The 14,352-nt window shown below is 41.8% G+C and overlaps 1 protein-coding gene across 1 annotated transcript in view; it reads right to left on the bottom strand.

Moving 5' to 3' along the window:
* LOC132893656 (ryanodine receptor 3) overlaps positions 1 to 14,352 on the bottom strand; it is a 476,331-nt gene that overhangs the window by 277,494 nt on the left and 184,485 nt on the right. The window contains exons 22-24 of the mRNA XM_060932802.1: positions 10,528 to 10,744; positions 3,462 to 3,566; positions 3,159 to 3,161 (exon numbers count right to left, since the gene is read on the bottom strand). Of these exons, the coding sequence (XP_060788785.1) occupies positions 3,159 to 3,161; positions 3,462 to 3,566; positions 10,528 to 10,744 (325 nt within the window). The remainder of the gene's footprint in view (positions 1 to 3,158; positions 3,162 to 3,461; positions 3,567 to 10,527; positions 10,745 to 14,352) is intronic.

Here is a 14,352-nt window from a genome sequence, read left to right as displayed (position 1 = left end):
TGTTGTCCTTTCTGTAAATCGAGCACTACTGCTGGAAATAGAGGGAGAACTAAATGTCTAGAGAAATGTAAGAAGCACCCATGATACCCTCACGAAGTAAAGCCTTCACCAACTCTGCCAAATACATTTACATTTTGATCTCGCTTCTCCAGCCAATGCTACGTCACCCCAAAGTGAACAAGGTCTCATTAAAAACAGATATGAAACCCTGCCCACAACAGCTGGACCTTGATGATGGCAGATTAACAAGTGAAGAGCTCGACCTGACATAATAGTCGCTCTTGGCCCCAGCTGAGAACTCTATTAAAATACTGTGAGGAGGAGAAAAACTGGCCTGAGTACAAAAAGAGGCTCATAGATTTTCAGGGCTTATGAAAAGGAAATCAAGGAGAATGTACAGAGAAATATGATCAATATCAGATCACATATTAATCACATTTGTAGTACATACATACATACATACATACATACATACATACATACATACATACATACATACATGTGCTGGGTTGTTGATGATGATTTTGTCTTAAAGGGCCTTCTGTGGTCTTACAGCCATTTATTTTTTAAATTAAAAAAAAAAAGGAGGATTACAGATAGTAACTATTTAAAAAATTATGAAGGTCTGGTTTTACAGACAGAAATGTATCAGGCTGAACTGAATTAATTACACAGGAATACTACAACCCAAAGTCAGAAGAAGTTGGAATATTATGGAAAATGCAAATAAAGGAAGAAAGCAGTGATTTTCAAATGTATTTTGACTTGCATTTCATTATAGTTCATGTTTTGTTTGGTCAACTTCATTTCATTTGTTACCTCCGCCAAGGAGGTTATGTTTTTGGTAGCACTGGTTTGTTTGTTTGTTTGTTTGTTTGTTTGTTTGTTTGTTGCTTTGTCTGTTAGCAACATTACGGAAAAAGTTATGAATGGATTGCTCTGAAATTTTTTCCAGAGGTGTGACTGGGCACAAGTAACAATCCATTAAATTTTGGCGGTGATCCGGATCACCTTCTGGATCCCGGATTTTTTTAAAGGATTCTTGGCGGAGGTCTGCGCTCTCCGAGCGCTTTTCTAGTTATATATACACAGGTAGTCGTCGACTTACGACCTATGCGACTTACGACCGATCGACTTTATGACCGTCTGGTTATGACTGGCAAGTGTTTCCCAGCTGAGCTAACGACAGTTTCCGCCCCAACTCCCGGCAGCGCCTCTCGCTGCGTACAACAGTTTCCGCCCCAGCTCCAGGCACACGAGCAGTCTCTCTCGCGCTCCCTCCATCATACAGTTTCCACCCCAGCTCCAGGCACATGCGCAGTCTCTCTCGCACGCCCTCGCGCACTCCGTTATACAGTTTCCGCCCCAGCTCCAGGCACATGCGCAGTCTCTCTCGCGCGTCCTCGCGCACTCCATCATACAGTTTCCACCCCAGCTCCTGGTTTATGAAACGAGCAAATCCTCCCGCCAGCCCGAGCGCTGCAACAGCTGATGATGACGTAGACGACCCACAGCCAAGCACCAGTGATGCCAGCGGTCACTAAGTTTTGTATTTTGCTATTATATTTTGCAACATTTGTATTTTGGTATGTTTCAAACTAAAATGTTTGTATTGAAATGTTTAAAATCAATGTTCTTCAAAGAAATATAGGAAGGGATTTAGATATTTCACCCTCTATGATGAATAATACCATTAAATGTTTCAAGGAATCTGGAGGAATTTCACTGATTAAGGGCAAGGGCACAAGCCTAAGCTGAACACTCGTGATCTCTGATCCCTCAGGCGGCACTGCATCAAGAACTGTCATTCATCTATAGCTGATATACCCACACAGGCTCGGGATTACTTTGGCAAACCTTTGTCAAACTCTACAATATGGAGTTACATCTATGTACAAATGCCAGCTAAAACTTTACTGTGCAAAAAGAAAGCCTTATGTTAACTCTGTCCAGAAGCACCGTTGACTTCTCTGGGCTCGGAGGCATCCAGAATGGACCATCACACAGTAGAAGCGTGTATTGTGGTGAGATGAATCGGTATTCCAGGTATTTTTGGAAGAAATGGATGCCGTGTGCTTTGGATCAAAGACAAAAAAAGACCATGTAGACCGTTACCAACAAGAACAGTGGAAATGCAGAAAAGTACACTGAGATTTTGGAGCAACATGTGCTGCCTTCGAGTCGACATCTTTTCCAGGAATATTTCAACAAGACAATGTAAAACCACATTCTGCAACACATTACAAAGGCATGGCTGTGGAAGAAGAGGGTGCCTGTTCCTAATAGAGAATGCGTGGAAAATTTTGAAATGAAAAAATGACGATGATGAGCCCGTACTGTTGCACACCTTAAGACTTGTTTGCAGGAAGAATGGGACAAAATCACATCTGAAACGCTTCATCACTTGGTGCCTTCAGTCGCTAAGCATCTTTTTTTTTTTTTTAAGATTTTTTTGGGGCTTTTTTCACCTTTATTGGATAGGACAGTGTAGAGACAGAAAATGAGCAGGATAGAGAGATGGGGAGGGATCAGGAAATGACCTCGGGTCAGAATTGAACCCAGGTCCCCGGATTTATGGTATGGCGCCTTATCCACCTGAGCCACAACACCCCCTGCTAAGCATCTTTTAAGTGCTGTGAGAGGGAACGTTATAAAGTGGTAAACGCTTTACATCCCAACTTTTTTTTGAAATGTGTTGCAAGAATCAAAATTGAAATAAATGTTTATTTTGGGGGGAAAAAGCAATACGATTCATGAAGATTCATGAGGTAAAACATCAAATAATGTGGTGCTGTTTTGAATGCAATACAGGTCAAAGATTATTTACAAATCATTGTTTTCGGTTTTAATTTCAACATACCGTCCCAACTTTTTCTGATTTGGGGTTGTCCAGTTCTCAATGGGTTATTGAGAAATTGAGCACATATTCATGACAAGTGCTGAAAAATATGATCATAGCAAGTCAGTTTAATACCTGCAGCAAGTGTGTGCTGTTACCCATTCAGCCCTTTAATCTGAGTAAATCAATCACATTTTAAAGCAAAATCAATCATACCCAACATGGGAGAAATGACTGAACTGAGTAATCTGGAACATATGGAAATTAAAATGGAGTTGATGTTTTCAGTTGCACAAGGAACCAAAACTTTTCCACTTACCCTCTGTTTAATTTGATCGGCAAATTATAAAAGAGAAAGCAAAGTGAAGCACTGAACAAGCTTTTGCTAAGATAAATGATGACCATTTAAATATTCAGAGTAAGAATCTGATCGGTAGTCTCTCAAAGGTTTCAGTGGTATGCGCGTGAAATACTGGTGTGGATGAAATTCGAGTGTGTATTGTAAACTGTATGATCTGGTCAGAACCAAACTGTAAGGTTGTGTGTTAAAATGGTACCGGTATGGGCTATGTGTTCTCGAGCCTGCTGTATCCCCTGCTAGGGTTTTCTTTTGTAGCCATACCTTGCCATAAGACCAGCCCAGTTCAATCTTGTTAATGGCCCACAGTTCATGGATGTTCTCAGCCAGCCTGTCACGTACTTTCTCCAGGTGAGGAGGCATGACGATCTGTGACACAAAATTTTTTTACAATGAGCCATTTATTAATTTCTTTTTAAACTATTATTAAAACAGTTTACAATTTAAAAGTTGGATATTGATCATTTTGTTCATCTACAGTTGTACTATTTACCGTATTGGCCCGAATATAAGACGACCCTGAATGTAAGACGACCCCCCCTTTTCCAAGTTCATCTTTGGGGAAAAAGTTTTTTGAAGACCAAATGTTCATTCATATAACTCGTATTTATTTCAAAATTCTGTTTAAAATTAGAGGCTTTTGTTTTTCACATTTAAATAGAGGTCATTTCAGTCTCATTTCCGTGAACACTTTTCATAGAAGTAAAAAAAGAGGCTAAACTGGAGGCTACTAGACATGCCAAATTAAAACATTTAAATTGCATTAATTCAACAAATTTGTCAGGTTTAGATTGAAAGTTCATAAACTTCAGAATGTCAATGCATTAACTTCCCATAGCCTACGGGTATATGGAATAAATTTGCAGAACAGTGCAAATGTTTTAAACAATGCATTAAACAATACATTAAGGTTTACAATAATAAACAACTGAAACAATGGAAAGGGTAGTTTGCTAAATTACAGCTACTCAGCACAGAGATCCGCAGCCTCACTTTGCTCACTCTCACTGTCCTCACTTTCACTTTCGTTTTTGGCGGCATTTTGTCTAGTCCGCGAATTTAAGACGACCCCCCTTTTTAAGAGCTATTTTTTACAACAAAAACACCGTCTTATATTCAAGCCAATACGGTAGTTTTGTAGCACATACGATGTTATTTTAAATTAATATCCAAGCTAGACGGCCTTTCGAGTTCATAAAATCGGTGAAATTTAGTTCCCTCTGAAATGTGGTCATTGTCATCTATGTTTATTTCTGTAATACCTCACAAAATATCAGGCCATTCTGTGGCTGGGAAGTTATTTAATTTGAGCGGATTCCCAAGCAAATAATGTGCATGAAATCACTCGCTTCACGCAGTCAAGCAGACAGAGGAAGTCCGTGTGCGCATGCACAGGTTTACCTTCTTCTTCTTTTCCACACTGACCGCCAATATTTATTACTTTGGTCCTGCGTTTCCTTTCCTTTGCAACATAACGTCTTTTCGTCTCGCTTTCCGTTACTGTAGTCAGTCTTTCACGTTTCATTCGCACACTCACGTCCTCCATTTTTCTCTCCTGTTTCAAATTTGTATCCGACAATGCCTTGCGCGACCAGGGAAAGCTCACCACGTGATGCATGACATAGTATATTGAATTGGGTCGTGGTGAAGCAAGAAAAAGTAGTGGAGAATTTAGAGCCACGTGGTCCTAAATCCATTAATTTCTCATCTCATCTCATTATCTCTAGCCGCTTTATCCTTCTACAGGGTCGCAGGCAAGCTGGAGCCTATCCCAGCTGACTACGGGCGAAAGGCGGGGTACACCCTGGACAAGTCGCCAGGTCATCACAGGGCTGACACATAGACACAGACAACCATTCACACTCACATCTACGGTCAATTTAGAGCCACCAGTTAACCTAACCTGCATGTCTTTGGACTGTGGGGGAAACCGGAGCACCCGGAGGAAACCCACGCGGACACGGGGAGAACATGCAAACTCCACACAGAAAGGCCCTCGCTGGCCCCGGGGCTCGAACCCAGGACCTTCTTGCTGTGAGGCGACAGCGCTAACCACTACACCACCGTGCCGCCAATCCATTAATTTATTTAAAAAAAAACTAATAAAATTGGAAGTCTCTGATTCAAATTCAGTAGCTTTTGGTCCACTAAACAAAAATAATTGGGTGTCAGGGAAAATATTTTTATGACCTACACTTGAAAAATTTGAAAGGCAGTCTACCTTTAAAAAAAAAAAGTATTCATCCCCCTTGGTGTTTGTCCTGTTTTGTTGCATTACAAGCTAGAATTAAAATGGATTGTTGGGGTATAAATCAACCATTTGATTTACACAACATGCCTACCACTTTAAAGGTACAATTTGTTGTTTTATTGTGACACAAACAGTAATTAAGATTGTGACATAAACAATAATTAAAACCCAGAAGTCTGGAGCGTGCATAAGTATTCACCCCCCAAAAGTCAATACTTTGTAGAGCCACCTTTTGCTGCAATTACAGCTACAAGTCTCTTGGGGTATATGTCTATTAGCTTAGCACATCTAGCAACTGGGATTTTTGCCCATTCCTCAAGGCAAAACTGCGCCAACTCCTTCAAGTTAGATGGGTTGCGTTGGTGTCCAGCAATCTTCAAGTTATGCCACAGATTCTCAATTGGATTGAGGTTTGGGCTTTGATTAGGCCATTCCAAAACATTTAAATGTTTCCCTTTAAACCACTCCAGTGTAGCTTTAGCAGTATGTTTAAGGTCATTGTCCTGCTGGAACGTGAACCTTCATCCCAGTCTCAAACCTCTGGCCAACTCAAACAGGTTTTCCTCCAGAACTGTCCTGTATTTAATGCCATCCATCTTTCCTTCAGTCCTGACCAGCTTTTCTGTTCCTGCAGATGAAAAACATCCCCACAGCATGATGCTGCCACCACCATGCTTCACTGTAGGAATGGTGTTCTCAGGGTGTTGGGTTTACGCCACACATGGCGTTTCCCATGATGGCCAAAAAGATCAATTTTAGTCTCATTTGACCAGAGAATCTTCTTCCATGTGTTTGGGGAGTCTGCCACATGCTGTTGGGCAAACTCCAAACGTGTTTTCTTAAGCATTGGCTTTTTTCTGGCCACTCTTCCATAAAGCCCCGCTTTGTGGAGTGTACGACTTAATGTGGTCCTATGGACAGATACTCCCATCTCCTCTGTGGACCTTTGCAGCTCCCTCAGCGTTATCGTTGGTGTCTTTGTCTCTGATTAATGCCCTCCTTGCCTGGTCTGAGAGTTTTGGTGGGCGGCCTTCTCTTGTCAGGTTTGTAGTGGTGCCATATTCTTTCCATTTTGTTATAATGGATTTAATGGTGCTCCGTGGGATATTCAAAGTTTGGGATATTTTTTATAACCCAACCCTGATCTATACTTCTCCACAACTTTGTCTCTGACCTGTTTGGAGGCTCCTTGGTTTTCATGTTGCTTGCTTAGTAGGGTTACAGAGTCAGGGTCCTTCCAGAACAGGTTGATTTATACAGACATCATGTGACAGATCATGTGACACTTTGATTGCACACAGGTGGATCTTAATCAACTAATTATGTGACTTATGAAGTGAATTGGTTGGACCGGCTCTTATTTAGGGGTTTCATACGAAAGGGGGTGGATACTTATGCACACTCCAGATTTCTGTTTTTTCATCTTAATTATTGTTTGTGTCACAATAAAACAACAATGTGCACCTTTAAAGTGGTAAATCAAATGGTGCTAACCCTCCAACAATCCATTTTAATTCCAGCTTGTAATGCGACAAAACAGGACAAACACTAAGGGGGATGAATACTTTTGCAAGGCACTGTATATACACACACACACACACACACACACACATATATATATATATATATATATATACAGTGGTATGCAAAAGTTTGGGCACCCCTGGTCAAAATTGCTGTTACTGTGAACAGTTAAGCAAGTTGAAGATGAAATGATCTCCAAAAGGCATGAAGTTAAAGATGACTCGTTCCCTTTATATTTTAAGCAAAAACAATTTTTTTATTTTCATCCTTTACATTTTCTAAATGACAAAAAAGGAAAAGGGCCCGAAGCAAAAGTTTGGGCACCCTGCATGGTTGGTACCTAGTAACACCCACTTTGGCAAGTATCACAGCTTGTAAACACTTTTTGTAGCCAGCTAATAATCTTTCAGTTCTTACCTGGGGGATTTTCACACATTCGTCCTTGCAAAAGGCTTCCAGTTCTAAAAGTTTCTTGGGCTGTCTTGCATGCACTGCTCTTTGGAGATCTATCCACAGATTTTCAATGATGTTTAGGTCAGGGGACTGTGAGGGCCAGGGCAAAACCTTCAGCTTGTGCCTCTTGAGGTATTCCACTGTAGATTTTGAGGTGTGTTTTGGATCATCGTCTTATTGTAGGACCCATCCTCTTTTTAACTTCAACTTTTTTACAGATGGTGTGATGTTTGCTTCCAGAATTTGCTGGTATTTATTTGAATCCATGCTTCCCTCGACCAATGAAATGTGCCCTGTGCCACTGGCTACAACACAACCCCAAAGCATGATCGATCCACACCCATGCTTCAGAGTTGGAGAGGTGTTCTCTTCCTGGAATTTGGCACCCTTTTTTCTCCAAACATACCTTTGCACAATGTGGCCAAAATGTTTTATTTTGATTTCATCAGTCCACAGGACTTGTTTCCAAAATGCATCAGGCTTATTTAGATGTTCATTTGCAAACTTCAGATGCTGAATTTTGTGGCTTGGACGCAGGAAAGGTTTTCTTCTGATGACTCTCCCATGAAGGTCAGATTTGTTCAGGTGTCGCTGCATAGTAGAACAGTGCACCACCATTCCAGGGTCTGCTAAATCTTTCTGAAGGTCTTTTGCAGTCAAACAGGGGTTTTTATTTGCCTTTCTAGCAATCCAACGAGCAGTTCTTTCAGAAAGTTTTCTTCATCTTCCAGACCTCACCTTGATCATCACTGTTTCTGTTAACTGCCATTTCTTAATAACATTACAATCTGAGGAAACAGCTACCTGAAAACACTTTGCTACGTTCTTGTAGCCTTCTCCTGCCTTGTGAGCATCAATTATTTTATTATTCAGAATGCGAGGGCGTTGCTTAGAGGTGCTTGAAGTGTGCATGTGACCAAATAAAGGTTTCTTCTTCTTCTTCTAAAAGTTTGAGGAGTCAGAGAATTTATACAGCTTTGAAATCTGCATCATCTGACCTTTCCTAACGAAGAATTTGAACAAGCCACAGCTCAATAAGCTAATTAAGGTCTGGAACCTTGATAAAAGTTACCTGAGAACTCAAATGTATTGGGGTGCCCAAACTTTCGCATGGTGTTCCTTTTCTTTTTTCATTCTCCAATTGTACAAAACAAAAATTATACACAAATCTTGCAGAAAACGCTGAAAAGAAATGTGTCATCTTTCCCTTTATGCCTTTTGGTGATCAGTTCATCTTCTGCTCACTTAACTATTCGCAGTAACAGACATTTTCTGTAAGGGTGCCCAAACTTTTGCATGCCACTGACTTGTGTGACAATGTATGAGGTTGTTTAAGCTCTATGTGTGTGTCCTTCGGCCCTTGTCACACTACAGCTCGTGATGGGTTTGTGAATACTTGGCAATGAAAAATTAGTAGCATTGCGATGCACGGCAGTTGTTCTCCGAGTTTCGTGAATTGATTTTTGGCGTGTCTCCACCTCATGTCTGGCAAAAAACCTCGCGAAAAATTTCAATGCATGCACCGAAATTTGCTGGCGATGCGTTCGTCAGCAAACTAAGCAGCGAATACTTGCAGATGGGTTTGGGAATATTTCCCAAAGCTCGGGGAAGCACTGTTGAGCCTCTTGAGATTTATTTGTTTCAAATCCATGTCTCTGATGCTCACGGGAGTCTCATCAACACAGTGGCTCAGCACAGCCTAACCTTTGGGGATCCTTCGGAGCGTGTTGTGCACGCGTTTGGGACCCAGTTGTGATGGGCAACACCTGATACTGATTTGAGCGCAATCAGCATGCGCACATAAGGACGCCATTTTCACAGAGACTTTGCAAGTATTCTGTCAGGTATGTGGTGGTAGATGAATCTAAGTGCAGGAAGAGTGTTTATTTGCAGGCGTGATATTTACACCAACAAAATCGAAAGCAGGTTCATAAACATGGCTAGAAACAAACATTACAATGATAATGAAAATACTTTGAAAAGCCTCTTTGTCCTTATATGCGTGTGCTGATTGCACTCAAATCGGCATCAGGTGTTTCCCATAATGACTGGGTCCTGTGAGCGAGGGAAGGCGCGACAGTCAAGTGTTCGCCTGCTGCGTGACCACAACTTTTAGCTCGCCTGTATATCGTCATGCGTCGCCACCAAAACGCCTCATTTTCATCAAGAACCCATCACAAAGAATCGCAAGCTGTAGTGTGACCATAGCTTTATACGCTCACTGGCCACTTTAATAGGAACACCTGTACATCTAGATGTGCATGTGTCACTGTGTAACTAAAGAGACTGTAAACTTTCCAGTGACACGAAAACAGGTCATATGGACCACTGCTCAAAATGTCAACAGTTGCTCTCGTTCACTTTCGGTTATTGTTTAACCGCAAGTTGGCCTAGTGGTTAGCATGTCCGCCTCGAGATCGCGAGTTCTACTCACGGTCCGGTCATACCAAAGACCATCATAAAAATGGTACCTACTGCTGTCTGGCAAGGCACGCTGCAATACAGTTGCGAGCGGGGAGTCAAACTCTCGCGGTTACCAGAGGACGAGCCCCCCACTGTAACCCTAGCTATGTAATAGGCTAGAGGCCGAGGGCTACGGAGATCGGCGCCGCCTTATGCGCCACATGGCATGGGAAGGACTTTGATTTTTTTGACTTTCGGTAATTACTTCATCCTAGTCCAGGTTGTGGTGAGGCAAGAATACACAAGGATGGGATGCCAGTCCTTTGTAAGGCACCATGCACACACACATTCACACATTAATTAATACCTAGAGGCAAATTTTCTTAGCCAGTTTACCGACATACATGTTTGTGAAAGGTGGGAGGAAACTGGTGAACCTGGAAGCACACAGTGACAACGTGCAGAAAATCAGCACAGAGAGTAAACCGAGCTCAGGATTTTACCAGGGACCCCGGACCTACTGTACCTGCTGCGCCCCTTTACAAGGGGCATAAAATGTTTTGTACATAAAGTCGGAGACGTTTGATGATTAAACTACACAAAGAAACAGTAACTCACATCCACAACCTTCCCACGAATTTAACTTTGCTCTGTCAACACTGATATTCTTGTACTGACTTGTAATAAAAATGTTCTTACTTGAGAGGTGTCCACCGGTGTGGGTATAAAAGAAGCCTGGGACAGAAATTGTGTGGTGCCCAGTAAGTCTCTCACTCCATCCACATCCCTTTTGTACTCCTTCACTGGTTCTACTCGCATCCTTTCTTTGGGAAGCAGTGCCTCATAGCAGGGAGCATAGCCTGATGGAGGCAGGAACTTGAATTCACCGTGGCGACCACCTAAAAGGAAGCGCACCCTGCAGACAGAGAAGCAAGGGCTGAGTGGGTGAATATGAAAATGAAAACCAGCATGTCTCCCAAAAAGACCTCCAGCATGATAAAGAAGTCAGTCTTGGATTGCACCAGTGAGAGGCGGCATGTTGGATGCTGTTCTCCACAGATCTGACGCCTTAAAGTGCATATTCTGGACCAATTTCGTTTTTATTTATATGAAAGTATGTCCCTTTACACACTCATCCAGAAGGGTAATTTTGCACAAGGCCATCTGTCTACAGCAGAAAAAAATAAATAACAAAACGCGTCTGGAAAAATCCCAATGGAGTCTGGAGCCAGATTCGTGACGTTATCTGCGGAAGCGCCAGCAGGCTGCGCGAGCTTTGCACGGTTTCAGTGCACAGCCTGTGTAGACCAAGCGCTCCCATTTCTCTCTCATTGTCTGGTCTTTTGGGAAACGATGAGTACTAATCCAATCAAGATTGGTGTTGCTACACCCTCCTATGATACATCTGTTAACCATTTTAATAATTATGTGATAACGTTGAAGAAATTTGCAGAAAACCACCAGGTCGTTTTCTCATAAACAAACCAGCACTGACGTAGGATTCAGAGGGAGGCGTCCCGCACGCGACGTCACGAAAATCAAATGTTTGCCGAGAAAACCAAATGCCAATTTTTTTCAGAAGCGGACCAATTCGCCTCAAATGGCTTGATTTCAACTGAATTTTTCTGGTATTGCGCAAGGTAAAAAAATAGTGCACAAAATGCAAAATGTGACAGATATTTGACCAAAGTTTAATATAAAATAGTAGAATTACATTGATCTTGCTCCTGAATTTACCCGTGATATGCACTTTAAGTCGATGTGCTTCAGAAACTGAGTCTGCCATTACTTTTTCTATATATGTCTTTGTGTTTGCAAAATATGGTTGTGGCAGTGGGGCGTGGTCAAGCGCCGGTTTGGCAAGGCCAAGGAAGGTGAGTGGCAAAATGATCACACCTGTGGTTAACTGATACTGTGTGTGTGTGTTTTGGAGTAATGGCTGAGGACTGATACGGAGGGAGACAGCGCAGAGGTGGCATTCGTCTCCCGACCGGAGCATTCGTGCGTGTCTGAGTGTGGAGTGACACACATTAGACAAAGCTGAAAAGCTGTGTGTAAAAATAAAACGAGCAAATTTACACCACTGTCAGTAACAATGACGAAAACCTGAGTTCGGCGTGGCATCCAAACATGGCTACTACAGACTACACTTCCCAAGTGCCACCGCGCCCCTCCTCTCCGGAATTCTGAAGGCGCACCGGTTTCCCATCCTCCCAGTAATTAGCTCTGCTATTGAAGCACACACTTTCATTGTGAAGGATCGTTCTGTGTCTCCGCACACGATCATACCAAGCTGTTTACTTGTTTCCTGACTCCTGTTCACTGTTTATTTCCGACTCGTCATTTCTCTGATAATCTGATCGCACGTTGACCGACCGCTGCTCGACCCTGACTGCGTCTTTTGGCTCACGATTTGGATTTGGCTTCTTGTTTGCAACACACCTGCTCTTCCCCTGCGCCTGCATCCTGACAACCACCACTACCCGCCTGCCTGTGCTTCAGGGACATTTACAATGCTATAACATTTATTGTAAATTAAAAAATGTGTGCTTTGAGGTGGAGTATTGTGTCTTCTCGAATGTTACATGCAGTGGACTGTTTACTGCAGACTGGTTAGCTAACTCAGGAGAGCTACCCAGGGTGGAGGTCGAGCAGTTCCCACCCATGGGCAGTTTAGAGTAGCCAGTTAACCTAACTGCATGTCTTTGGACTGAGGGGGAAACCGGAGGAAACCCATACAGATATGGGGAGAACATGCAAACTCCACGCACTCGGCCATGAGGCTCAAACCCAGAACCTTCTCGCTGTAAGGCAACAGTGCTAACCACTGCACCATCATGCCACCTGAGTACTGTCTTAAGTGTAATGAGAGTGAAATTTTTGTAGAGATTTTTGTCCTACGTGCCAGTGTGTAATAATAATAATAATAATAATATGCATACAATCGTTAAAAAAATGTAGGAACATATTTATTAGAACAGAGATAGCTTGGCAAAATGAGCAGTGCAACGTGCTTTTAACTGATCACGTCTCAACACCATAATGACGGTCACATATACTGTATATTATTATATTACAGCACAGAGAATTTCTTTTTTCACATATCCCAGCTTGTTAGGAAGCTGGGGTCAGCCATTATATGTCCCCCCCAGAGCAGATAGGGTTAAGAGCCTTGCTCAAGGGCCTAACAGTGGCAGCTTGGTGGTGCTGGGGTTTGAACCCATGACCTTCAGATCAGTACCCTAGACTTGGCTTAACTGTTGAGCCACCATTGTTCTATTTGCTAGCACTCTTAGCAAGCTTTCCTTGAGATATAAAAATTAAACTATTAGCTATAAAGTGATTTACAGTATAGCCTCAGCATATTTTACAATGTTCTCTGGACTCCTCGTAAGGATTTTGAAAGGAAAACCCTTTCCAGCTAGCCTCTTCAGACACACTTACCAACACAAAGTTAAATACAAATGAAATCAATTCTCTATAATGTGACGTATACTTTTGAATTGAATTACTTCTCTGAAATCAGACACCCGCATATATAGTGGGGGAAATAAGTGTTCAACAGAGCAACTACCGTATTTTTCGGACTATAAGTCGCACTTTTTTTCATGGTTCGGCTGGCCATGCGACTTATACTCCGGTGCGACGTATATATGGTTTTTTTTTTTTTTCACCGCGGAATAACTGGAGCTGATGCTGAGTCTGACGACAGCCACGCAGAAGAAGAGGAAACGGCGCTTCATCTGCCGCTGGAGGCAGAGTTGTTCAGAAGCGACACCAAGGATGAGGAATTCAATGGATTTGCTGATTTGGAGTGAAATCATCAGCTTGATAAACTTGATTGACCTGTGTTTTATTATTAATGATAGGCCTATAGTTATTTAAATAAGTTATGTAGTGATTTTAGGCAGTGCTTAATTTGTGAAGTGGGAGGTCCCAGAACGCAGGAGGTGGGTGGGTCCGGCGACTCAAAAAAAAAAAGGCGGGGGATGGTTTACTATAACTTTACGCACATGCGCTTATTGTGTGTGTAAAATAATAATAATAATAATAATAATAATAATAATAATAATATCAGACATTATGATCTTAGAAAACGCTTTAGTGACAAACAGTTACAGACAGTAATATGTCGTGATATTATATTATAAAATATTAATTTTTATTAGTCTATATATTAAATTATATATTACATTTATCTTCTAAAATAACAGACTGTACTCATCACAGCCGGTTTATTTCACCATTGGAGATCAGATCACACAAGACATGAGTTAAATGACTCATTTTAAGGATTTAAGTAGGGGATTTAAAAGCGGTTGTTGTTTTTTTTTCACTAGACGGTTGTTTTTACTACCGTACCTGTCTTTGGAGATGATATACCTATAGCCTACTTGACCTCTGATTTGATTAAATAAAATTCGACAAAAATGAAGAATGACACTCCTCGATGATGACTACAGCTTTAATAACACAGATGAAAGAGCCATGGGGCGATAATAAGCCCTACCGGTAAAAATATTC

Source organism: Neoarius graeffei, chromosome 11 (assembly GCF_027579695.1).
Source record: "Neoarius graeffei isolate fNeoGra1 chromosome 11, fNeoGra1.pri, whole genome shotgun sequence".
Taxonomy (NCBI): domain Eukaryota; kingdom Metazoa; phylum Chordata; class Actinopteri; order Siluriformes; family Ariidae; genus Neoarius; species Neoarius graeffei.
This window is presented reverse-complemented; position numbering and strand designations above follow the sequence as displayed.